The following is a 27,953-nucleotide window of genomic DNA, read 5'->3' as shown; positions in this document are numbered from 1 at the left end:
AGTAAAAATGATCTTGCCAAAATTTCGAGATGTGGCAATGATTATTTTGTGAATCAGTGTTTATCCGTGATGGTACAAAGTAAATACTTGCTCATCTAAAAACATCTGAAAGTTTCTTCTCAGTACTGAGTAAATTGAGGAACTGTTGTATAAGGAACAGTTAATGAGTGAAGAAAGGAATAAACAGGCTAACAAAACTGTATGTTTCCTTTTTTATAATTGCAACTTTACAGACTCTTAATTGTAGGGGTGGAATAGACATCAAATGTAAAGTGTTTAGGCTGAACATGTATATCAATTGCCATGTTATCTATATGCTCTTTTCATGTGTGCAGCATAAGCAGCCCACGCAGCACATATAGTGTTTGATGATTGTTTTGTTCGCCATCGCTCAAGCGGTGCGGGTCAGCTCATCCTACAGCATACTGATTTTGGTTGTTTGTTTTTAATCTGTGTTTTCAGAAAATATCCTGGTTTCATATTGAGATTTTAAGTCTTTTCTCAGAGCGGTGCTGTGCTTTTGCTCCTTCTTAGTTTAACTTTTCTTTTTCCTGCATTTTGCTTGTTGAGCTCGATGTCCAGGCTTGAACACGCATCAGCTTTGATCTCCATTTCACTAAGTAATTTCTATTCACTCTCATGTCGTCTCACGTGTCCAGTATTACACAGGATCCAGACGTATAGTAGACACTGAAAATGTCTTGTTAGAGCTGATGCATTTTTGATGGATATGAGGCTGAAATTCTCTTGAAGGTCTTACTCGTAGCTCTGCTCCTTTGGTCAGAGGTGGAGTTTATCTGCATTTCAATTCTTTGATGTATGCTTTGATCCCCACATCACAAATCCCTCATTATGCTGTTTTAAGTGTTTTCTTTAAGCAGCGTTTCCATTTGATGTGAAGACTCTGTAATCCTTGTTGGAGCTGAAGTTGTATGGCAGGATGTTTGTTGGAAACCCTCACCGCTCTGATAGCCTCCCTGGTAGGAGGGTTGTTCTTTAATAACCTCTCCTTGCTGCTGTTTTATTGCTTTGATCAGAGGTGGTGGTCCTCAGGGATGCTTTTCTGCTCACTGCTACAGTCACCTCTTTCACTCTCACACACTGCCATTTAAAAATTCCCAGCGCTACTAAAGCTTTTCTTTTGGCTGCCAAACAGAAGTGGAGTAAGATATTTCCGACATCTTGGGTTTTTGACGTGACAAAGATGAGTGGAGCACTTAAAGCTTGGATAGACGTGAAAAATATCCTGTGTAAATGTTCGTCCTGAAATATGAGCGTCTGTGTCGAAAGATGTGTTTCCTCGAAAAAATATGCATAAAACTCAAGAACAGCAGATAATGGTGACTCAAAATGCACTTTTGGGAGAAACATCAAGTCAGCAGATTTCTGATTTGGTGTAGAATTCCTGATAAATGAAGCTGAAATAATTAAAACTGGTGGTCATAACTACAAAAGACATAAAATACATAAAATTCTTAACTGTGTGAATATCTCCCAGGGCTCAAATTAGTGTTTGGTAAAAATGACTTTTATGTGTGCTGGGTGTTCTTCCTGGAACCTTTTGAAACTTCATTTAAAATGGCCAAACTTGCTTCCTGTTGGGTATTTGAAATCACTGTTGTATAATAGGCCAGCTGTGAGCTGTAGTTTTAATATCAGAGTCACAGAGTGAGATTGTGTTAATTATTTTAGTTCTTTTATATTGGGTTGTTGTTGTTGTTGAAGGCCAGTTTAAGATGGCTACATAGGTTGTTTTTTTTTTAAACTGTGCTTTCTGAGTCTCAGAATGCAAATCTACAACTTTTAAGAAATCTTCTTAATAGCTAAACCTTTACATGACTGAATGGAAATTTTATTTTAAAAAAATGGTGTAATAAGTAATATGATTCTTAATCTTCTTAATCTCAGCATGGCCTGAGATTAAGAATCATACTGATTAAGAATGTCAGCATGAGCCTAAACTCCCAGTTTTTACATGTGAAACTCTTGACTGAAGAAAATGTAAAAACATTTGTCTTTTGTCAGGATGTCCAGGAGGCATATTTAAACACGTGACAGCAATAACTGTCACAATTTTGTATGTGTACGCCTGTGTTTAATAAGTGCAGAGTAAAATATTCTAATACATTTACAGCTGGAGATTTGTGGGTCGGGACACATTTGCAGTTAAAGAAAGGTGTTTGCATATTGTATTAATTTGAATCACTATGCAGAAAACTGTGGTACAATAGCTGTGATTATAACACTGATTAACATGTGATTACACTTTAAGTCTGACCGCTGCAGGGTTGCATTGTTATGCAAGTGAAGGCGTCCAAGTGTCTAACCTCTCTGAGTGATTATTTAAAGAGTAACAGTTGAAAGGATGACAGGATGACTGGATTGTAGACATTTGAATCATGAACAATGACTTCCAGGAGAGTCTGTGAGGATTCAAATGACTTTTATGTTGTGTCAGAAGCAAGTTTCATATTATGCGGTGCTTTGCTGGTTTAATCATTTATGGGAGCTGTATCAGAGCAAAGACGGAAGGCCTAGACGAGACTCTAACAGAGATCAGTGACTTGTTGGTGTGAAAAGCTGCTGCTGAACAACAGGACGTTGTCTCCTTCTAACTTTGACTGCAAAGAGCTGCTGAGTTAGTGCCTCGAGCAAGGTTATAGATCGACTCTGATCTATGTAGAAAAAGAGGGGTTGTCTTATTTGAACTATGTGACGAATCGGTGACCGTGTAAGATCTCAGAGAGAGTGTGTAACAATGAAAACAAGGTTTAAACCTCCACTAAAGAGAGCATGCAGAATGTCCTGTTAGACAGGCAGACAGATGGATGATAAAAGTTACGTCCCCCAAACTGCTTCCCACCTACAGTTTGTTGCTTCATTGCTGTTTTATCGTTGAGTCATTTCATAAAAACCTTTGACAGTTTGGAGCTTCTGGGGAAGCACAGGCGACATGTGTATCTGCTGTAGTTGACAGGAGAAGCTGTCAACACATAAAGAAATGAAAGAAGGGCTGAAACAAAGACAACATGTTGTCATGCTGTAGTAGATCGTTAGCTAAACATGCAGAATTTTGCTTCCTCTTTGTTTTGGAGCCTTTGAGTTTTAGTTCATTAATGTTTAAAATGGAAATGGGATGCTAATGCCATGCCCTCTTTTTGTGTTATCAGGAGGCACAGCATCCAGGCAGAAAGGCTTCCGGGGCTGTATCCGCTCTCTGCAGCTGAACGGCGTCACTCTGGACCTGGAGGAGAGGGCAAAGATAACACCAGGGGTTCAACCCGGCTGCCCGGGTCACTGCAGCAGCTACGGCTCGCTCTGCCAGAACCATGGCCGCTGTGTGGAGAGAGCCAGTGGCTTCCAGTGTGACTGCAGCCTGTCAGCGTATGCTGGAGTTTTCTGCCAAGCAGGTGAGCAGATACAGGAGCACACATTTTACTATTAATATTATGTATGGCTTAGGAAGTTGATTGCACAAGCTTTTCTCTTATAAAAACAGATTGTTTTAGATACTTAGTGATGCTGACCCCCAGGTCTGTCCCACTCATTTTTTTTTTTGTTTTGGAGTCCTTTTTTTATGCTGGGTTTACTTCTCTGTGGTTCCTTTGTTCTTTATTTAATGCAGGTTTTGTTTTTCTATCTATTTGTCACTGCCTTAAGTCCTTGTTTTTTAGTTACAGATTTCATTTAGAGTTTTATAGTTCCCTCAATGTTTCCTTTGTCCTCATCTCCTGTGAGTTTCCCTCTGTTAACTTTATTCATGTGTCTGTATCCCCTCGTTTTTTTGTTTCTCACTTCTCGTTTCTTTTTGGAAGTTATTTTCTCTTTTGTCTGGTTTTAGTTTAATCTGGTTAAACAGTTTTTTCATCAGCCCGTCATAAAAGTCTCAGTCTGCTTCACGCATTCTGCATCGTGGTACTCTCACTTCATTAAACATGACAAATGTATTGTTTATGTGTAGAGGAACTCCACAGCAAGGTGAGGTACATGGCCCAGACATTCGCCCTTATCTTATTTTGGCTTTTTGAAGTTTGTCTTTTTTGTTGTTTGTTGCTGGGTAGCTTCTTATTGACGAGACACCTGAGGTCGAATGAGTAGAGTAAAAGTCCAGTATAACCAAAATGTCTTAAAGGCGCTCCATCGTTGATGAAAAAATGCTGAGCTCTTAGTTAATGTAAGATTACTTCTCAATAATGTAGAGTTAAACTTTTTGGAAGCATGATTTTCGAAACACACCGTGACATCTTATTTGATATTTAAAATACTTTTTGTCACGGTTCTGGGTCATTTTGACCCAGCATTTTCAGTTTCTTGTATTTTTTTTTCTCAAAGATATTTTTATTGATTTAAAGCAACAAAGAAAAACAAATACACACACAGAATTGTTAAACAACAGACAAGTAAGTTTCACAGTGACTGTTTGAACTGAAATATTAGAATACAGATTAATGACACACTCACATGTCTTGTAATTGCTTACATCAGTTAAAAAATACAAAAAAAACATTGCAAATACAACAACAAAAAAATAAGACAAACACACATGACTAGAAAAAAATAATAATAATAATAATAAAATAACAACATTTTTTTTTTAAAATAAACAAAAAAAAAAAGAAGAAGGGGTGGGGGACTTACTGAGTAATGCTGGAAGTCAGGTTCGCAACCTGGAGGCTGGAAAAGTATTTCAGGAATTGCCCCCACACCTTGTAAAACTTACCGCTGTTATTACTAATCGCATATCGGATCTTTTGAAGGCTCGGATAGTACATAAGGTCCCTCAGCCATTGCGTCTGGGTGGGCAAAGGGGCACCCCTCCATCTTAGTAGGATTGCACGCCTAGCTACAAGGGAGGCGAAGGAGAGCATGCAACGCCGTGATGAGGTCAACCGTGCATCAGCCTCTCCAGTGGTGCCAAAAAGCGCAACTAATGGGTTAGGATCCATATGGTGTCCAAGAATTAGGGACAAGGTTTGAAATACATTTCTCCAGAATCCTTCAAGGCTAGGGCACGTCCAGAACATATGGATAAGGGAAGCCTCCCCACTCCCACACTTATCACAAGTGGGGTCAACATTCGGATACATACGAGATAGTTTGACTTTGGAGAGATGAAACCTATGCACGACCTTAAATTGTAAAAGACAGTGGCGGGCACATAGGGATGTGGAGTTAACTAACTTGAGTATTAAGTCCCATGTATCCATAGACAATGACCGATTTAAATCTTGTTCCCAGGCGGTTTTAATCCGATCTATCGAAGAACCGTTCATGCTCACCAGCCTGTCATAGATAAGAGAGATAAACCCTTTTACGTGTTGGAACTAGGGTAAGGAGCATATCCCCTGGGCTTGCAGCTGGTGCTACCGGGAAGTTTGGAATCTGAGATTGGAGGAAATGTCTGGTATCTGCAGATATCTGAAAAGATGCAAAGATATTGTCAGAAAACAGATCATTGAAACATGTAATGCCCCTGTCACGCCAATCTCGAAATATCGGATCAGATAATGATGGCTGAAAAGAAGGGTTAGAAAAAATTGGAATCAGAAGGGAGAAGCCTGTAAATCGAAAATGCTTCCTCATCTGAGCCCACACCCTCACCGTGTGCCAGACAACTGGATTATCAATTGTCTTGTTTGGGGGAAGGGGGAGTGAAGAACCAATCAGGGCCAGGACAGAAGAGCCTGTAGTTGAGTTCAATTCCATGAGCACACAAGACGGGCAATTACCTTTGTTTTGGAAGTACAGCCAAGAAATAATGTACCGCATATTTGCTGCCCAATAGTAATATCGAAAGTTAGGCAGTGCCAAGCCTCCACGACTCTTGGGTTTTTGGAGTTGAGCCTTGTTCAATCAAGGGCGTTTACCTCTCCATATATAAGAGGAGATAATTGAGTCCAATGAATCAAAGAAGGATTTGGGGATAAATATTGGTAACAATTGGAAGTATATTCATTTTGATTGAGTTGATTCTTCCCACCAAAGAGGTGGAGAGAGGGGACCACTGTGCCAGATGTTTGGGTTTTTTTGTATTATTTAACAGAGGGAAAAGGTTTGCTTTGAAGAGACAATTATGCTTCCTTGTAATTATTACACCTAGATATGTAAATTGATTTCCTGCCATTTTAAAGGGGAGGGTAGTATAGTCATACACTGATGCATCTCCATCCACAGGAAACAACTCACTTTTATATAGGTTGAGCTTGTATCCTGAAAACTGGCCAAATTGGGGAAGTATGGATAGCAATGTAGGTATAGATATTTTGGGGTTTGAGATAAAGATTAAGAGATCATCTGCATACAAGGATACTTTGTGTTCAACACCCTTCCTCCATATCCCATCGATCTCCCCACAGCTGCGGAGTGCAATGGCAAGTGGCTCTATAGCCAGGTTGAAAAGAAGAGGGCTTAAGGGGCATCCCTGACGGGTTCCTTGTTGGAGGTTGAAAGGCTGCGACTGTATGGAATTAGTAAAAACTGAAGCGTTGGGACACATATACAATAACCTTATCCATGAAATAAATTTTGATCCAAAATTGAATTTATCTAGAACTGTGAATAAGTATTTCCACTCGACCCGATCAAATGCCTTCTCCGCATCTGAGAATGCACTCAGGACTCTGACTGGAAGGGGTGTATAATATATCCACTAGTCGGCGGATATTGGAATAAGAGTAACGATTCTTAATGAAGCCTGTTTGATCTTCGGATATAACTGAGGGCAAAAAAATTTCCAGTCTACATGCCAAAACTTTGGCCAAAATTTTAGCATTGACATTTAATAGGGAAATTGGCCTGTAGGATTAGCATTCCACAGGATCCTTACCTTTCTTTGGGACAAGAGCAATACTTGCCTCGTAAGAGGATGGCGGAAGTTTACCACACTTCCATGAGTCGGAGAGGGTTAGATGTAGTTGGGGTAAAAGCATGGGTGAAAATGCTTTGAAAAATTCTACTGGAAAGCCATCGGGACCAGGGGATTTTCGCCTGGAAGCCCCTTAACTTGCTGGCAAGCATCCTACCCGATTTCTCGCCATGAATATAAAACAAACTCTTAGTCTTCAGGAGCTGACGTTCAATTGAGTGTGTTGAGAGGAGATCGAATTTAGTCTGAAGCTCCACACGCTTATTGTATAGATCTGGGCTTTTTACCTTAGCATAGAGCAGGTCTAGTTCTTTGATTCGGTTGATTAAAACGAGTCGTTCTATACGGGCCTTTTTCTTCATATTAGCAGTATAGGAAATAACTTGTCCCCTGAGAAAGGCTTTTAGTGTATCCCAAACTATTAAGCTAAAAGTTCCTCCTGTGGCACTACTTGACCGGGATTCAAAACAGCATTGAGCTAATCAATACAAAAGCGTATTTTAATCTAAGTAGCCTATTTCAGGATCTCCATGCAGAACTATTCTGACGCACATGCTTTTCATTGTGCATATTGAGGTTTATAGTCACACATTAATTTTAAATTAACCAGAACATTTTTATTCTAAGGAATTTTTAGACCTTATGGTTAGTTGTTTTTGTAATTTGCTGACTGGCTCAAAGCACACAGGTAAAGAAACCAAACACAAGTTCTTCTGAGGGTGGGAAGAACAGAAGATAAGAAATATGAAGTGAACCCCTTCCCCTGTCTTTAGCTCTCTTATAACATCCTGACCAACACCACTGTTCTGTGTGAAAAGCAAAAGTTTTGGAGATGGCAAATCATTTGATATTCAGAAGAGAGAGTTTGGATTGGGTTTTATTTCAGTGGTGTCACCTGCTTTGACCCCTCTCCAGAGGATCTGTCTAAACTCTACAGTATGCTGCACAGTGTCACATCATACTTCCATCCCCTTCCCTCAGCGCAGCTGCCTTATACATCTCGCACACTAAGGTTAAAGCATAGTTTGAAGATATGTAGGTTAGTTTTATTTCTCTGAGAAGAGTCCTTCACTGTGAAGATCAGTCCTGATTGTCTCTCTTGCCATAGAAAATTAGTCTTTCTAATACAGATGGGTGAAATTCCTCAAGTTTATGGAGTGGAAGTTGAAATAATGCCAAAGCACTTACAAGTGAGTGTTTATCCTGTTGCCTGAAGGTTAAGACCTATACTTTACTGAAAGCATTTTTCTGCTTTTATGCTACTCAGCACCCATCAAGAAGTACTTGATGTGGTTTGATGTAGATAGCTACTGTTTCATATGGTTGAAGTCTATTTTAGTGATTTGTTTTTGATGTTAAAGTCACTAACAGTGCGTCACCACGTTGACCTTTGTGTTCTCTATTAGTTCAATAACTGAGTTTCAACCATCTGTCCTTTTTTAGCCCGCCTCCCACTAAACACCGATATCTACTGATCTCCCACATCATGCTGATGCTGATGCTGATGCTGATGCACGCTTTGTTTTTCTGTGTGAGTCACAGTGAGACACTCTGTGTTTGATATATTAAAAGTTAATCTCTGTATCTGGTTGGAAAATGAAAGCAAGAAGTTCTAAAGACTAATTTCTGTAATTAGAAATATAAAGTTCCTAAGTAATAAGACATGCACGATCCTTCCTACTCCACAGCCCTCATTTGAAGTTAATTAAAGTTGGAAAACACTGTGGGGATAATTTTGTATATATTTATTGTTCTGTGCCCCAGAAATAATTTGTTTACTCTTACATTATTGAAAGCAGAGCTAACACTTTTCAAACTAGAATCTTTTTCATGTAGGCTGAAAACTTAGGATGTGAAGTTTTCAAATTATTGCCAATGCTCTAGCAATCAGCTGAAAAGCAGAAGATTATAAATGATATTTTTGATAACTGAAATTCTGGAGACGTCAGTAAACTGGTAAAACAAATAAGGTGGGTTTCAAATATCCAGCTAGTTCAGGCTGGGTACTTGAGCTTCACTCTGTCACACAGAGGCAACACACCTCACTCGCTCTGCAGACTCACACATGTCTGCAGTGATGTGGACAATGTACGACTCTCTTGTGGTAAAGGTACAGCTGAGAGTGAAAGCAAAGCTGTCAGTTTACCAGTTAATCTACGCTGAAAGGATGATATTGTGGATGCAAGCAGCAGAAGCAAACTTCACCCCTTAGAGCTGTTTAATTTAAGAGGGAGTTAAATAAAGCCACTACTCCTCCACAGTGAAAGAAGCTAGTTGAGGTGGTTTGGGCATTTAGCTGTGATGTCTTCAGGATGGCTCATAAGTGAGGTGTTCAGGCATGTCCAGCTAGGAGGACACCCTGGGCATCGCTGCTCAAACCCCTACCGTTGCGAGCTGGACCCGGGTAAGAGAAAGAAAATGAATAGATAGATACTGTAGGTTGATGATAATAATAATAATAATAATAATAATAATAATACATTTTATTTATAGGCGGCTTTCAGACCCTCAAGGTCACCTTACAGTAACACGTAAACATACCATGAAAAACATAAGAAAAATGTATATATAGCAAACATGGTAGATAGAATTTAGAAATAAACAGTCATAAAAGTATAAAAGCAAATATAAAAACTGAGCAAGGTAAAAATGGCCTAAGACAGATCAGGTGTATGCAATTCTAAACAGATGGGTTTTGAGTAGTGATTTAAAAGTGGTGAGACAGTGTGTGGTCCGTAGAGCAAGTGGAAGTGCATTCCAAAGACTCGGGGCAGAACAACTAAAGGCAAGGAGTCCAATGGTAGTCAGGCGAGCAGGTGGAACTGACAGAAGGGAAGCTGAAGAAGAGCGGAGTGTACGAAGGGGCGAGTATGTATGGAGAAGATCGGATAGATATGGAGGAGCAAGGTTATGAAGCGCTTTGAAAGTGAGAAGCAGGATCTTGAAATTGACACGGAGGTGAATTGGGAGCCAATGGAGCTGTTTAAGAACAGGTGTTATATGTTCAGTGGATCTAGTTCTGGAAATAATACGAGCAGCTGTATCTTGAACCAACTGCAGTTTATGGAGGGATTTATGAGGTAAACCATAGAGAAGAGAATTACAGTAATCCAGACGAGATGTGACAAGAGCATTGACAAGTATGGCGGTACTGTGTGGTGTGAGTGAGGGACGAAGACGGTTAATATTACGGAGATGAAAGTAGGAAGACCGAGTGATATTATTTATATGTGCTGTGAAGGACAAAGTGCTATCGAGGGTGACACCAAGACTCTTAACCTGAGGGGAGGGTGTGACAACAGAGTTATCAATGGATAACGAAAGACTGCTTGGAACTGTATTTAGTTTTGATCTGGTGCCTATTAAAATGAATTCTGTTTTAATGCCATTAAGTTTAAAAAAGTTGTGAGAAAACTAGACCTTGATTTCACTTAAACAGTCAGAAATGGATGTGGGTGGGAGAGTAGCTGTGGTTTTGGAGGATAGGTAGAGCTGGGTGTCATCTGGGCTCATTCCAAAGGCTGATCTCGTTGCGCAGGAGTAAAAAGTTTACGTTTGAGCTCCAGTGACCTTTGATACCTCAGAACAGCGGTCACCAACCTTTCTTGCGCCACGGACTGGTTTATGTCCGACAATATTTTCACGGACCAGCCTTTAAGGTGTCGCGGATAAATACAACAAAATAAAACCAGTACCGGTACCAAAAAAACAGAAGATTTATTCATAACACCCAGGGAAACTGAGTTAATGATAAAAACGATAAAAATATAATGATAAAATCCTTGAAAACCATACATTTCACACCCGAGCCTCAACTCTCGCGGCCCAGTACCGAACGACTCACAGACCGGTACCACTCCGTGGCCCGGGGGTTGGGGACCGCTGCCTCAGAATGATGATAAAATATGCAATGTGAGTTTAAAATTTTGTGTCAGTTGACTTTTTTTTATTATTATAAAGTCATATATTTCGTGTATATGTATGATAGCAATAAGATGTTGTTGCACTATTCTATAACCTTTTTAACTCTTTTAATGTTTAATTTGAACAGCACTCTAAATCCTCGCCTATTTATTTTTGTCCTGTCTGCCAGAGGTGTCAGCCAGCTTCAAGCCTGGAACATCAGTCAGCTACACCTTCAAGGAGCCCTATGAGCTGAGCAGGAACAGCAGCGCTCTGCCGTCCTCCATCTACTCTGAGATGACGCTGAGAGCAGAGAACATCTCTTTGAGCTTCAGGACGAACCAGAGTCCAGCTCTGCTGCTCTACGTCAGCTCCTACTACAGAGAATACCTGGCTGTGCTCATCAACAAGCATGGTAAGAGGGCCTCCTACGCTTGTTTGTCTCTTCTTCTTTTCCTTTTAATGCTCTCATCTCCTTTCTTTCCTTATCCTCCTCCTTAAGTTAATTGAGAGGTGTCTTGATCCTCCTTGTACACTGTTCTTCTCAGTCTTACCCCGCTAACTCCACTTTTAGTTTTCAAAACTTTAAAGTTTTGAAGCCTCAGAAACTTTTAATGCCAGCCCTCATTTTTCTCCCTAAACTTTGTCTAGTTATATTTTTTAAATTTGCTTCTCCTCCCGGATGCTCCTCTCGTTTCTCTTCTCCTCTCCTTTTATTCTCTCCTGTTCTCTCCTATTCATTCCTAACAACTTTTCACTGATTTTGACCTCGTTTCCTGCTCTCCATCATCAAAATCTGTCAGATCACTCCTCTCTCTGGATTTGTCTCGTCAGCCTTTAGCATTTTCTATACAGCCAGCTTTGCCAGCTATTAGGTTTTGTCTCAAGTTAAGAATAAAGCGTTTTCTGAACTTATCTCTGAGACCCAATGAGTGACACTGCAGGAATAAGGATTAGGTCGGCCGATAATAGGAGGCAGGTCGGCGCACTTCTGAATAAAAGAGCCAGAAACATGCTGAAGTGTTTTCTTAGCTTCTGTGTGAAATAATTGTGTTGTGAGTTTGACTTTTAAACGTGGTACGAGGCACTTTGAGTTGAAAATTACATTTTCAGCATCCAGGAATCTAATAAAATTGGCACTTTGCTGCTAGATTAGTTGTAAATGGATTTTTTCTGGTGTTAATGACTCACAGAAAGCTGATGGACAGCAGGGCATTAAGATTTGCTGCTGACCGTGGAGTCGTCAGGTAAATGCTCTTAAAATGAAGCGTCCAATTAAATCCCTGAGAGCTTTCTCTTGTTTGCCCTAAGATGGCTCATTTCTTTTTATCCTTGACTGCAGTTAAACCCCCTCAGCCCGAGCACTACTGCTTCACTTAGGGCCCTTTTTCCTTTTTTAAAGAATACATTTATTGTTATTAGAGCTGTAGGTGGAGGTCTTTAATATTTCCCCCTTCTCCTCAGCACCTCAAAAAGAAGATATTGAATTGTAATTTTGACCTTGTGATATGATTTATTCACTTTGATTTATGGAAATATTGCAGATGTGAGAAAAAAACTTCACTCTTTTGATAAATCTCCAATTAATATGCTTGACTATTAGGGGAATTAATTGGATTAGCTTTGTTATAGATGGGGAATTAGCACTTATTCTCTTAATATGCAAATCTCAATTAATAGAACAACAACTTCTTCAAAACATTCAGATCCATATATGAAGGATTAAATGTATGTTTGCCCTGTTGGTGAAGATTATACAACGTAGCAAAGCCTAATTTTCAGGAAAAGACCAAACTTAATGCTGATGATCTCAAATCCTTCTTCTGTGAAAGTGTAGAAATGTTACTTCTTTCATATATCTGAGTTGTAACACTATTATTTGATGAGTATGTGTGTGTGTCTGTTGTGTATGAAGATAAGCTGGAGGTGAGATACAAGCTGGACAGCAGCAGAGATGCTGAAGTGTTAAGGAGCAGCGTGAGGAACGTGGCCAATGGACAGCTTCACACCGTTACCATCAGGAGGCTGACAGACTCTGTGTCTGTGCAGGTAAAAACACCTCATCAGCTCATGAAATTACTGCAAGTTTGCAAATTGGCAAAGTACAAAGAAATCCAGCTCGCACAAAGGCGTCTGTATTGTTTTAGTTAAAAAAAAACAAGTCCAGCGTTTAATGCAAATTTGCAAGGTTGTTGTTTTCTTACATTGGAGGAACAAAAGACAGATTAGCAGAACACAAATGATCCTGTTTGCAGAGTTAATGTGAGTGACAACAACAACACATTCCATTAGAAACCTTTGGCCACATCCCTACCACCTTCGCTTCATAACCCTTAAAAAGTCTACAAACTGATGTTTCATTATGTGGATCTCATAAGCTTTGGTACACAACATCATGTTTTATTCACTGTTTGCCGACTGTTGTAAAGGTGATATCTGCTATAGAATTTCAGTGCACGGCAGCAATCCCAAGGGTGTTTCTCTCCATATTACTTGCTCCTTTGCACTGTCATTATCACACCAGAAAACACATCATACAAACAAGCTTCTGCTGCCACAACTCGACAAGAGTTTCTTCTTTGCTGGAAACATTTAGTTTGCATGTTTGAACCACACACTGAGAATCATTTTATTTTGTATTTCCAGAATGATTGGCAGGTGTGGCTCGTAACAGTCACAGCAGTCTCACTGTGAGATAGGTGTAGTGATTCTTCTGACACTGCCAGAATTTAGCCTGACGCAACAGGTTATGATGTTATGATGTTGCTACGTTGTTATTATGTTGCATCAAATACAATATCCTAATTGTGATTATCCAGTAACCAGTACCGTTACCAGTAATGTAATGGTGCTTGAGCCACTTGCTAAAATTATTCCATAAATAATGCAAAGTCATGCATCACTGTGTCGTAAAACCTTTTATGTCGATGATGTGCTTTTGTACACGCAGATAAAGAAGATGAGGTGCAAAGCTACTTAAGATAAACTTTTTTTGTTCCATGTCTTTGCCAATGAGGAGCTTATTTCAAGGGCAATAACACACACACACACACATACACACACACACACACACACAGTTCTGGTGTGGACCGCACTACAGTATTGTAAAAAAAAAAAATCCCTCTTTGTTTTAAGCCTTAGTCAGCAATTTAGTTTACTTCCACCCACAGTAGTTGGATGCAGCTATAGCAGGACAGCGCGGACAAACCGCCCATTAAATAAGGCACAGATGAAATATGAAGCATCTTCATCGTATCTGGATCTCCTGAATCTCCTATCTTGTTAACAAGAGCCTCAGATGATGTATGAGGTAAATTCTATCTAACCATGAGGCAGCAGCCAGAATGCCTATATAATTATCAACTGTGAGATAAATTACAAGGTGACCTTGTCTTGCGTGGGTGTAGCCTCCTGATTCACTGTGTTGTGAGGCTCCAGTAAACTATGAGGCACATTTCATCTTATCACTTTCCGTCATACTGAATTGTTGTATCTTTAGCAGCATACAGTATAGGAGTCATAAGGTGATAGTTTTACATCCATTTTAAACAAATTTGAATCAAATTTGAAGCACGTTTAGAGTACCTCGTAATACCGTTTCTGTTTCGGAGAACTCTGTAAGATGTTTTTCTACCTACCGCTCAAAGTCGCCGAAATTAAAACAAAACTTTCCTATTTAAATAATGGAAATAGCTCTCTTCCTTCAGATTGATGAAAATGCCAGAGAAGACTTCAATCTGACATCTGATGGGGAATTCAACGCTGTGAAGTCGCTGGTGTTGGGCAGAGTGCACGGTAAGTGAGGAGCCTGTAAAAATAGAGAAGAAGCCCTTTTACTTAAGGAACACTCAGACTCACACTCATTTGAATAACAGCTCTGGGGTGTTTGGCCTCATTTCACACTCAGCTTTGGGAAACTTAAAGAAATAAATGTAGCTTTAGCTGTTCTCAGCAAGCCTGATTATTCAGATTATCTGGGAAAAAAAAGACTGAGGCAAAATGGAAAAATGTCTTTAATCATGACTTTAACCCTGAACTTTGTGTATAGCTGCTGCGGGAACTGATGTTCAGACATTTCTGGTATCTTTCGTTTAAAAAAGATGCCATAGTTCAGAAGCCAAAAAAAGCCAAAATGATATCAACTTTAATGTATGATGTCCTGAAAATGGCAAGTGTTTCATAGCGTTGTCCATTTTCTCTATAAAACACAGGCAAATGGTAAATGGTAAATGGCCTGTATTTGTATAGTGCTTTTACTAGTCCCGCCTAGGGACCCCAAAGCGCTTTACACGTCCAGTCATCCACCCATTCACTCTCACATTCATACACTGGTGGAGGCAAGCTACAGTTGTAGCCACAGCTGCCCTGGGGCAGCCCTGGGGCAGACAGGCGATTATTGGTAGCTAAAACTAAAAAGTAGGTATAAAAAAACATTTCAGTTAACTTAAATAAAAATAGAAACAAGATTTTAGAAAAAAATAAAGCTAACAATAAAATATTGTTGATTAAACATTGTTTAATTGTTGGGGTTTCCATGTATTACTTTAGTGTCTTTACAGTGTAAGCTCTTGTAACTTGGCGCTTTTCAATAAAATCAATTTGAATTGAACATAAAACTACACAGGAAATATGTTTAATTTTAATGCTCATCAATTGTGGGAAAATTTGTTATTACAACAAGCTAAAGGAAACATTGTTGCGTATGTGTTTTATGCCTGAAATATGATGACTTACTTGGCTTCACCAGTTGTTGCACTTAAACCTTGTTTTTAGCATCTCTATTAATGTCACAGACAATATTGTTTCTGTTATTAATGGAAGCTTGGACGCTAGTTCAAACAGACAACTTGAGCTTTAAGAAGCTTCGCTCTCAACTCGAGACAACTCGATCAGTCTTCATGAAACTTTGCGTAAACATTGCGTGAGGGCCAACGTCTTTGAAAGTTGACTGTTCAACTGAGCACAAAGAGACATTCATAGTGTGGGGGTTTACTAATTCAATTAAATTATATATTTTTTAAAAAGTCTATATTACTTTTTTGAGATGCAGTAGTTTGTAAAAACGAATAAACGTAAGAACTCATCCCCATCGCCAGTTCATAGTGAAAACATGAAGAACGACTTCGGCTCAGTAAATAGGAAACACAGAAAATCAAACTCTCAGTCTAAGATGAATGCAGGTGTTGTTGTAGGAGGTTGACAAATTCCCTCAGCAAATAACAGCTGGGGAGTTTGAACGTCACGCCTTTTGCAGTAACGTATCCAGGATTACAGATTTTTCAATTAGTGACCCTTATTTTATTGAAACCCTAACTTTCTTGTGTTGTGAATTTGCCCTGTACAGTCTCTTATTTCTTGTATTTTTATTCTTTACTGTTGTGTGAATTTTCTTGCTCCATTTCTCTCTCACATTGCTGTTGGAACAGGTGAATTTCCCTAGTGAGAGACAATAAAGGATATTTCTATTTCTATCAAATACTATGCAAATGAAACAAAACACAACGATGGTGCATTTATGCAAATCACTGCTAAACAATCTTTTTGCTAATATTCACAAATTGGTACTTATTGCATTTTAATTATGGATATGATCTGTTTGGTCCCAGTATAAGGATGTGCTGGTGAGAAGGATTCATAAATATTAAGTTAATGGAGAATATGGGATTCAGTTTTAGTGTTGTTTTTGCCATTAATCTGAATTGCATTACACTTCCATTATTTTTTCCATCCCATTTCTATTAATGGGGCTAGGATAAATATTCAGAACATTTCTCTGTATAATGCAGTGTATGCATAAAGCAACCTTAAAACATATGGTTCGGTCAACACAGTATAAACTGTAAACAGCATAAATCTTCATAGATGGTATAACCACTTCACTTATAGTAAAATGCATGTTATTATCGCAGTATGTGCAATTTAGACATGTAGATATTTAAAAATTACATAACAACTAAAATGTTTTCCTTTTTCTATCATACAAAAATAGATACTTATTCTGGCAAATGGGGTTCCGTCGAGGGTTTACCGTGATTGGTGGGTGAGGTTAAACCAGAACTGTGTTTGCTTTAATGCACAAGTGCAGATTTTACACCTGGGGAAAAGTACTCACTCTCTGGGAGGTGTAAACCACATCTTCATTGATCTCCAATGCATACTCTTGAACTGGGACCTGTAACGGTGCTGGGGTGAGGGAGAAATGGGCTCTGTCATGACTTATTCATGCTCTTCCTGAGCAGTACCATCAAAGACAGGCTGAGATATAAGCTGTTAATAACACGAGGTGCTGAGAGGCTGCAGGCTGTGGTCACAGCTTTCTGATAAGACTCGGAGTCACAGCAGCGCACTGGTGGTTTAAAACGTAACACTCTGCAATTAATAGTGAGACATGAGTCAGCCGAATGAAATGCCTTTCATCTGGGGCGTCCATCAGGACGTGCTATGTAATGAACATAAGATAATGTAGAATTTTGCACCATGTAAGAACTGAAAAACTGTGGCAAAATCTTTAACAGTTTAAAAGAACAACAATTAACGAAATAATGGAAATCCCCATGTAATAGAAGCCGTGCATTCATGCTGTCTTATTACACAACTAATACAAATCCCCTCAGGATCCTTTTCTTTATGCAGTAAATCTGCTCAGTGTTCCACTGTGGGTTTTAACCCTGTCATGTCAGCATGTGACCGGTCCTCCCCTCTGTCAAACCAGCAGAGGCTGGGAGTCAGATCAGGATCTGAAAAGCAGCAGGAAAGTGGATTTTCTGTCACTCCCCTCGAACCCTGTCATCCATCAGCCTAACTAATGGACCCGGAAGGAATACACAGAAACAAAGTGGGGGTAGAGAGAGTGGCTGTAGTGTATCAGCCGAGAGGAGCTTACAGGCTGCGCCAGTGTCTCCTGCTGCTCTCATCAGCATGCAGATGTGTGCTGCTTAAACCACAGTCACCTCTCAGTCATCTGAACAGATAGTGATGCAGCTGTTTCCAGCAGTAGTGTGGGCTTTCACAGCTGCTGTTTACACTGCTGTGAAGGAGCAGAGGTGGAAGTCAATAAAATGAACAGAAAGAGCTGGAGAGTGCACGTGTCAAACGGAGTGATGGATGCAGACTTTAAAGCTGACCAGCTGAACGGTTTGTGTTGTATTGACAGTGTGTGTGAGGTTGTGTGTGTCCTTATTACTGTCAATGAGCTGCCACTATTGTCCCACTCTGATAACGTGGGAATGTGAAACAGGATCAATGTACCTGTCAGTGTTTGTCGTGCTTTTTGTCGTGTCAGGTCACCCTATTGGTGTACAGAGCAAGCTTCTGAAAGGTTAAAAGTTCAGTTATCTGAAGTGATTAACTAAACTGTCCTATGGAAACCATAAGGTTTATATTTTTAAAGCTGTTGTTGAAATGATGACACACATGGCTTCTTTTAATGTAAAGCATTTCGTTTACATTTTAGATTTACATTTAAAGTTAGTCCTAAAACCAAGTTAACTACGGAGCCCCGCAGGGGACATGGGAGAAAAAAAATTAAGACGGACTTTTGCGAGATCTCGCAAAATTGTTGAATTCCAACAATGGTGGCAGCTACTTAGTTGTAATATTACTCTTTCTGGGTCACAAAATACATTTTTAAGATATTTTGAGGCGTGAATGTAGTTGTGTAAACGTCAGATATCTGCTCGGTTTACAAAAAAATTAAGACTGACTTTTGCGAGATCTCGTAAAACTAACTCGGGACCTCGCAAAAGTCCATCTTAATTTTTTTTCTCCCATGTCCCCTGCGGGGCTCCGTAGTTAACAAGTTCAGTCTGATAATAAGAGAAAACAGCAAGCTCTGGCCGCTGTGACATGCCATTAAAACTATAGATTAAACTTACAAGGTGAAGCTAACTTACGGCTGACAATAGATACACATTTCTTATTGATACAAAGCTTCTTACTAAACTCTTTCCAAAAAAAGCAAAGACATGCACGCCTCAAATACTCGAAGCAATGAGTTACAGACGTGGACAAAATTGTTGATACCCTTCAGTCAATAAAAGAAAAACTCACAATGCTCACAGAAATAACTTTCATCTGACTAAAGTCTTAATAAATAAAAATTCTATGAATGTTAACCAATGAAAGTCAGACATTGTGCTTCAACTGAATTATTTAAAAAATAAATGCATGGAACAGGCCTGGACAAAAATGATGGTACCCCTAGAAAAGAATCAAAATAATGTGACCAAAGGGACACGTTAATCCGAGGTGTGGCCACTAATTAGCATCCCTGGTGTCTACAATCTTGTAATCAGTCAGTGGGCCTATGTATAGGACTCCAGGTAGTCGCTGTGTTGTTTGGTGACATGGTGTGTGCCACACTCAACAAGGACCAGAGGAAGCAAAGGAAAGAAAATCATAGATAATCATGTTAAAGGTAAAGGCTATAAGACCATCTCCAAGCAGCTAGATGTTCCTGTGACTACAGTTGCACATGTTATTCAGAAATTTAAGATCCATGGGACTGTAGCCGACCTCCCTGGACGTGGCTGCAGGAGGAAAATTGATGACAAATCAAAGAGACGGATAATCTGAATGGTAACAAAAGAGCCCAGAAAGACTTCTAAAGAGATCCAAGGTGAACTTCATGCTCAAAGAACGTTAGTGTCAGATCGCACCATTTGAGCCAAAGTGGACTACATGGGAGACAATCAAGGAGGACACCATTGTTGAAAACAAATCATAAAACTGGAATAAGCCAAACTACATGTTGACAAGCCACAAAGCTTCTGGGAGAACGTCCTGTGGACAGATGAGACAAAAATGGAACTTTTTGACAAGGCACATCAGCTCTAAAAAAATGAAGCATATCAATATCCTGCTGTGAAACATGGAGGAGGCTCTGTTATGTTCTGTGGCTGCTTTGCTGCATCTGGCGCAGGGTGTCTTGAATCTGTGCGGAGTACAAGGAAATCTCAAGACTATCAAGGACTTCTAGAGAGAAATGTGCTGGCCAGTGTCAGAAAGCTTGGTCTCAGTCGCAGGTCATGGGTCTTGCAACAGGACAATGACCCAAAACACACAGAAACACCCAAGAATGGCTAAGAGGAAAACATTGGACTATTTTAAAGTGGCCTTCTATGAGCCCTGACCTCAATCCTATTGAGCATCTTTAGAAAAGCCGCCCTTCAAACCGGAAACACGTGGAGCAGTTTGCTCATGAAGAGTGGGCCAAAATACCTGCTGAGAGGTGCAGAAGTCTCATTGACAGTTACAGGAATCGTTTAATTGCAGTAATTGCCTCAAAAGGTTGTGCAACAAAATATTAAGTTGTGTGTACCATCATTTTTGTCTAGGCCTTTTTCATGCATTTATTTTTTAAATAATTACATTGAAGCATGGTTGAAAAGCAATGTCTGAATTTCATTGGTTAACATTTATAGAATTTTTATTTATTATTACTTTTGTCAGATGTAAGTTATTTCTGTGAGCATTGTGAGTTTTTCTTTTATTGACTGAACGGTACCAACAATTTTGTCCACGTCTGCATTTGTTCACTGATCCTTCTCCTTGCACAAGGCTTGCTGGTTGATTTGTAAAGTTACACTTTCAAATCATTATAAAATCGACAAAAGGGCAAAACTCTCAAAAGTGGATTATATGGTTGTCACAAAAAATACTTTTTGGTATTTTTGATTTTAAGAGTCTGATATTTTCTTATTCCCAGAATCTGATGACCTGGATCCAGACCTGGCCAAGTTGGCGTCCCTCGGTTTTACTGGTTGTCTGTCTGTGGTTCACTTTAACACCATGAGTCCTCTGAAAGCAGCTCTTCTCCACTCAGACACCAGCCCCGTCATCATCACTGGACCTTTAGTCCAATCTAACTGTGGCTCTGCAGCTTCAACCAATCCCTATGCAGCTGAGAACACACACCACCTGTCAGGTAAGAAAGGAGGAGCCTCATTTGCATCATCTGTGAAGAAGCTGTTTTGTGGTAATTAAATTATTAGAGTCTTAAACATCAAAAGACTTGCTCTATTCCATAACTAACACTAAAAACATATTCTAGATGCTGTTTTCCTGCAGAACTTATTTGCTGTTGTCAAGTAGTTGTGTGTGTGTATATATATATATATATATATATACATACATACATAATTTCTAAGGGATGGTCGTGTAAACTCTTTGGTACACAGAAATCCTCCAGTCAGAATTTATCATTCCAGCTCATTTCTCTGGGTCCAATCAAGCTGTCATATAGCCCGCTGTGTGCTTTGCAGTTTGGAGAGGACGTGATGTGCAGTGGGTGGGATGGGAGGTCAATAGAGGCTCAACAGGGAATTCTTGCCTCACGCCATGGCTGGAAAGTTGTTTCATAAAAAGCGAAAGCCCAATTTTCTTGCACTGGAAACATCAGCCTTGCTGTATGAGCCCTTGAATCACCCAGGGTGCTGTACTTTTGCTCACTGCAGATGGGAGTTCAATTAATATTTCTAGAAAAATATATTAAACACGCCCCCAAAAAACATTCAGAGGATACCTCTGCCCTTTCATTTTAAATGTAACTGCTGTTCTCGCTGGCCTAAACGCCTAATAATTTCCAACCCTTTTAACGTGATAATAATTGTGCAATAGCAGGTTAGAAGGCATGTGTGTGTGTGTGTGTGTGTTTGTGTGTGTGTCTTATTGATGGGAGCTGCTTTTTGTGAGCTGCATTATGGTCTCATTAAATTTGTACACCTTGTTGGGACGACAAATGACAATGTGCTTGATAACATAATTAATTAGGCCCACACAGGGGAGTTACAGACACTTCCTCCGGTCTTGTTTTCATCCAGTTTTATATTCCTTAAACAGTCGTCTAACTTGCTGCTGTAGTATTTGCTTTGTATCTGTTTTTATGAGCGTTATTGTTTCTCTAAATAGCCCTCCTTGTCCATTTCTTTTGTCTGACCTGTTCATTTCCTCTTATTGCCTCTCATTCATCTACCTTACCTCGCTTTTCTATTATAGCTCTCTGTATCTCTTCTTTTAATTCACGTTGCCCTTGGTTTTTCATCCTTACTGCGTCTATTTACCTCGTTTTTCCCTCTTTATCTCATCCTTTCTCTTTTTCTGCTGTAGACCAGTCTGGTTCAGCAGGTTCGGGTCAACCTTTGATCAATGCCATTAGGACGGACTCGGCTCTTATTGGAGGTACCGTTTTTTTTAAAACATACTTCAATATACCGTGAACCTTTTTCACCTTGTTTTGCTGCGTTTTGCTGTTGAACTTTTCTTGAACTACGTGAGACTCAATATTTCAGCGATAAGGGGTTTTTGGCAAAGGTGATATGATGAGCAAAATATTACACTTGAACTAAATTACATCCCCCGCGCTTCTCTCCAGAACGATTCAAAATGAAGATTGATTCCAAAGTGTTCCCATAAAGTTGTAGCGAGACAAAAGTGAGAGATTCTGGTGTTTCAGTGTACAAAGGGCAGCTGAACTAACCAAACCTCTGCTGAAACTTTCGCCCTGTTATCTTCAAAAGTTTTAAAACCAAAGTAGTAAAGCGCAAAATTGATTTCTGTTTTTGAATTCCAATTAGATTAAACTTTCTCTGAATGAAGAAATGTGTCAAACAGGAGTCCAGCTGGGTACAAATGTGTGAAATTCTGTTCAGTGTGTGCAGAAGTTAGATTAGAACAACCAGACTGCAGGGCAAGAAAGCCGACTTACCCAGGAGAGATGGGCAGACAATGTACTGTGAGACTGTGAGCACTGTGAGAGATTTACAAGTGAATTACAATGTAGATTCTACTCAGTTCATTGTCTAACCCAATTATAGGACTGTAGGTATTAGCTGCAGGACATCACATTATTTCCAGCTTTTTTACGATGACAGTTCTTTATGTTTTTTTTGACGAGTGATTTCCAAAGGCTAAGCGTGTTACTGTTGTTGGCATACTTACAGTCAGATAAGAAAAGTAAGACTTAAATAAATAAAAATGTTAGTGTTTACCTTTTAAAGGGCTTCTTGTGTTACATCTTTGTCCCTGAGATGAGATATCCACTCTGTGTCAACAAACCCAACAGCAGCTGCTCAGCACTAACTATTTTGTACCTTCTTTAATTAACATTTTCTTTAATAAACAGCACTGCGAGCAGGTTTTGAGCCACCTCAAATAGCTGCAGGGATTTATTGAAACGTGCAAACATACAAGGACTTGCAGGGTATAAGGCAGAGATAGAGTGATATTAATATTTGGTTTACTCTAAAACACAGCCTCTGATCTCTGTTAAGCAAGCTTTGTTGTGATTTCTGTAAGTAGTTCTCCAAGCTTGTAGTTTGTAGTGCTTTTAAACTCTATTGTGTATTATTAAGTCCACTCCATTGATTCAAATATAAGGTTTAAGTGTGGGCTACATAACATAAAAGACCTGTCCAAACCTGAATGCCTGGATATGTCTGCCCTGCAGGTGTCATCGCTGTTGTGATCTTTGTGGTTGTGACTGGGCTGGCGATAACGGGCAGATTACTCTACCAGAGAAAAGAGACATATCGAAACCAGCAAGCGAAGGACCGGCAGGAAAACAGCCAGGATTTCGCTTTTAGCAACCAGGCTGATACCCAGAGCGTCCCCTGTGAAAACCCAAAGGAGTATATCATTTAACAAGAATCCCGAATGCCTGATGAGATGGTGGTTTTTGGAGGGGTGCAGACCGGACTGTCCGTCATCCCTCAGCACTTCAGACTGCACACTGAGCCACAACGCAGCGGCTCCACGCAATAGAGAACGTATAAAAGGAACAGTTTTGTCTTTTTCTGTATATTATGTATATAGTGAATCAAACAGACTACAGTGCTGGACCTAAAAAGTGTTGACAAACTTGTTTCCACTACTATAAATATTAAAAAAAAAATGTATATGTTGGAAATTATGTCTACAGCAGTCTCTAGGTATTGTCACTCTGTCATATTCAAAGGTTGCAGGTATTTTGTGTTGTTTTTTTTTATGGGTTGATTTAACTTTATTTCTTTATTCCTGAGAATCAGGTTGTTTGCAGTTATTTGGCTGATGGTGCATTTTTATGAGGGTCATGAATGTTGTTTGCTTAACTGGAAGTGGAAAAGTCTGTCCCTTAATCAGGCCCTCAGGAAGACTACTTCTGTAAGTGCTGGCATTTGTTCATTTTTAATGCCTTTTTATTATGCGGGAAGTTTTGGGAGAATAACAATTTGGAGTTTCTGGAACCTTGAAGACGTCTTTAAAGGAAAACTGTGCGAGCTTGTACAATTGTACTTTGTCAGAGGAATTTAGCTAACAAACATCTATGGACTGCTTTTGTCAGCATTTCAATTATACATTTTATTGAGTGATTTCTTTTCAGCCATGCTGTGCTAGAATAGATTATTTTGGTCCTTTTTAAGTGACATCTTAAAGTCAACAGTCTTGCTCACTCATGAATAAGCACATATTGCATTTGTACTGTTGGTATGCTGCAGTTGTGGAAATAAGAGATTTTTATACAGTAGGGACTCATTTTCTCCTTTCTTTTTTAGTCTCAGAGCACACCACAACATTAAACCTTTTCTTGTAGTTTTCTAGCTTTTTATATATATTTTTCTTTTATTAAAGTTTTCTCCTCCGTGCTGCATGTTGCCTGCTGGGAGCATCCTCTCCAAATGCTCTAAATGTCTCTGAATGGGGAAGTTTTTATTGCTGGCGGTAACAGTGCGGCTGTCTGTCACCTCATTCACTGCACACAGAGACGGTTAATGTGTTTGTGAAATGCTAATCTGCTCTGATCTGACAGGTGAATTGTGATTTGATGGAAAGCAGAGGCAGAGGAGAATAATAAGACTGAAAGATAATCTGAGAGACTGTGTCAAGCAAACATGGTTATAATGAAAACACCACCAAGCAGAGAGGCCCAACAGCAGCTGTTTATCAACACACGCACACACACCACCGTCTCTCTGAGAGACCCAATGCACAGATGGGATTTTAATGACAAAAGTTGCTAAATCTTCAAAGTGCATAATTCATCTCTTTGCGTTGTTGTCTGTCCCATTCTTGATTCCAGAGAGTTCATTCTCTGGTGAAGAAGCACTGACTGTCATCGCAGCAGAAGTTACTGCAGTGCAGAACTCTTAGGTTCAACAGGTAACTCTGACATCCAGACGAGCGTGCAGACTGAACTGTGCTGGATGACACGCTGCATATGTATAAAGCAAATAAGACGTTTCTCAAGACCCAGAGAAGAACATTTTCAAAAGTTTCCTCTGCAAACACAGCGTAACTTTGGCACCAGTCACTAATGTGGGATTTGTGAAGTGATTCGTGGAAACCGTGTGCAAACTGTCACTGTGAGCGTCTCTGGTTTTGTCAAACCATTTTAACACGACGAACAAGATTACAACCATGTTACATTTGAGGCTGATCATTTTCTACACTATTATGTAGAATTTTGTTAATTTGTCATTTAAAGGATGAAGACCTGGTCACACGAGAATTAAAGGAAGCCTGCGTTTTTAGGAAATTGCATTATTATATTATATCATATTTAGTACTGTCAGCGTTAATCTCGTTAAATTGACGTTAACGCTATAACTGGATGACATCAATGCATTAACGAGCTAACCATGCTAATGCGTTGATGCTGTGCAGCCACACGCACAGGGCGATCCGCAGTAACTCGTTAACGAAGATTTGCCACATTAATGCAGTTATGGCGTTAATGTCATTTTATTGAGATTAACGCTGACAGCACTAATTATATTATATTATATTATATTATATTATATTATATTATATTATATTATATTATATTATATTGGGCCATACAACCACTTCAGAGTGGTACCGTTGGTGTAGGAGGGTTACATCCCACTTCCTGTTGTATATTTTCTGTTGTCATCAAGTGGACGTATTAAAGAGAACTGGATGCTGTATTAAAACATTGTGGCTCTTTCATTCAGGTTCTAAATAAAGCACAGGCTAGTTATCCTGTATGCTCTGCATTCTCGCCAAATTTAAGCCAGTGAATATAGGAATATTATCTGTGACACTCCAGAGAGCATGCATACCCGAGACTCCCACATGCCACTCCTACTGACTTCCACTTGGCTCCCTCAAACCGACTAATGGACTTTAATGAAATAATCATACCGCTACTTTCAAAGCATTACTGAACTTTTGGTCTAATACTTTGATCTGTAACTGAGCTGAATGTATCAAACTCTCACGATTAAAACAAAAAAAAATTACGTTTGTGACTTTAAAAAATTGTCTAAAAAGAACAAGTCAAAAATCAGAAATGTGCAGCAAAGCCTGTAATGTGAGCACAGCCACAAGAACTATACATTCTTAATGCTCCACTAGCTGATGAGCTACAGCTTCTTGACTGTCTTTTAATTTAATTGTGTAACGGGCTGTTTACACTGCCTGTCATTTCATCATCATATTTGTCATTACAGATTAACTGAGTAAAGAACTTTCCAAATTAAAATCAGGAAGTCCTTATTGTCATCAGGTTTGTCCACTCACTAACTTAAACGTTTTAAATACATATTTAAAATCATGTATTTTAAATTTCATGTTCCAGATTTTTTTTATTTATTTATTTTTGATCATCTAAATAGAAGTGATTGATGCAACATGGCTAACAACCTACAAAACCTTCCTCTACGATCTCTGGGTCTACGTTCCCTCAAATGTTGAGAAAATATGCAAATTGGCTAATAACCTAAATTAATGTGATTAAAATAAAGCAAAAAATAATAATTGCTTAAATTCACTTTGCATTGGTGTCATGTTAGATCATTACCCTAGCAGGTTGTGGGGGGGTTATTATTATTAATTTGATGAAACTTACATCATGTGACCAGGTCTGAAGTTATGCAGTTTTCTTATTGTCATCAAACTCTGTGAAGTTAAAAAACAACAACAACAACAACAGGTAACTGATATTAATTGTGATATATATTTCTCTGTGAGACTTTACTTTGATTGACGAGTCATTTTGTTACCGTGAGCACAGTACACAGGTGCACCTATAGACAGGATAAAACATGGACATAGCTTCCAGGTCTGAAAAGCATTACTGAAGTGCCTTAAACCTACAGTTTTCTAATTGTCCAGCAGGGGGCAACTCCTCTTTCAATAAAACTTACAGTTGTATAGAAGTCTATGGGAAAACACTCCCTGGCTCCCTTGCTCTGTGTGACTTCAGTAAATATTCCCCTGATGGATTTATGGTCATTCGCCATAACGAATAACAACATTAAGCCCATTTTGTAAATTACTGCCATCCAGAGAGTTGTGAGGGACTTATCATTGCACACTATTTCACTGTTGGAGCTGCCCCTCCCTCATTGGTTTCAAACGGCTTGAAATGCTCTACTCAAGGCTTCATAACAGGACTTTATTGACCAACAGGCCAAATCAGAGTGGCTACGTCCATCCTTTATACTGTCTGTGTATAAACTGTCCTGCTATGGGAAATGCTTGCTAAAGTATTTGTGTGTGAATCTACTGCTGAGCTGACTTGCTAACATATAAGTACGTAGCGAAGTCCCGGTAAGGTTTGCCAAAAACTACCGTCAAATTAGTTTTTGGGAGTTTTTTTCAACAGTACTGAGGCTAGAAAAAAGTTTGGGGAAGTGAAATTTGACCTTTTCATGGGATTTATTGACTTTAAGATAAATATAGAGTAATTAAAGTCTTATTCTTCAGTATTTTTTTTTTTTTTGACTGACAGTGGTGTAGTTTCTCTCTGACAGTGCACTTGTTTAACGATGAAATGTTGTCAGTGTATCTGTAGTGTTAGTGAATACAGTGATGTGAGTGTGAGTGACATGCAATAGAAATATACAGCTTTCATCCATAACTCTGGTTGTTTGGTTATCAACAAAAAAAGGCCTGTTTGATGAAAATAAATAACAATGCTTTTTTAAAAATAAAAACTATCCTGTTTTCATGCTTTACACACGAATTGCAGGAGTGTTAAACAGCAATTGTGCTTGTGAATCAATTTGTTCTTACATTTACATATCTGAAGGGTTCTGCAGGACGGTGACATGTCTTTCCGCAACAAAATGAAAGAAAATTAGTTGAGGTAGGATTCTTTACAAAAAAAAAATGTAAACCACTGCAATCTTTTGTTTCTTTGTTAAATGAATGTGACATACAGCAAAGACTTCCCCCTCAATAACCA

General features: G+C 39.2%; 1 protein-coding gene across 1 annotated transcript in view; it reads left to right on the top strand.

Annotated features, from left to right (window-relative positions):
• Window positions 1–26,665, top strand: part of LOC102798502 (contactin-associated protein-like 4) — a 155,729-nt gene extending 129,064 nt beyond the window's left edge. Inside the window, exons 18-24 of the mRNA XM_087831495.1 lie at window positions 3,171–3,410; window positions 10,959–11,183; window positions 12,684–12,817; window positions 14,476–14,563; window positions 20,475–20,693; window positions 21,875–21,946; window positions 23,214–26,665. Of these exons, the coding sequence (XP_087687621.1) occupies window positions 3,171–3,410; window positions 10,959–11,183; window positions 12,684–12,817; window positions 14,476–14,563; window positions 20,475–20,693; window positions 21,875–21,946; window positions 23,214–23,407 (1,172 nt within the window). The 3' untranslated portion in view covers window positions 23,408–26,665. The remainder of the gene's footprint in view (window positions 1–3,170; window positions 3,411–10,958; window positions 11,184–12,683; window positions 12,818–14,475; window positions 14,564–20,474; window positions 20,694–21,874; window positions 21,947–23,213) is intronic.
• Window positions 26,666–27,953: the final 1,288 nt, after the last annotated feature.

The sequence above is a fragment of the Neolamprologus brichardi genome, chromosome 18 (assembly GCF_056152115.1).
Source record: "Neolamprologus brichardi isolate AB-2024 chromosome 18, ASM5615211v1, whole genome shotgun sequence".
Taxonomy (NCBI): Eukaryota; Metazoa; Chordata; class Actinopteri; order Cichliformes; family Cichlidae; genus Neolamprologus; species Neolamprologus brichardi.
The sequence above is the reverse complement of the archived record's forward strand: the minus strand, read 5'-3'. Positions and strand labels throughout refer to the sequence as shown.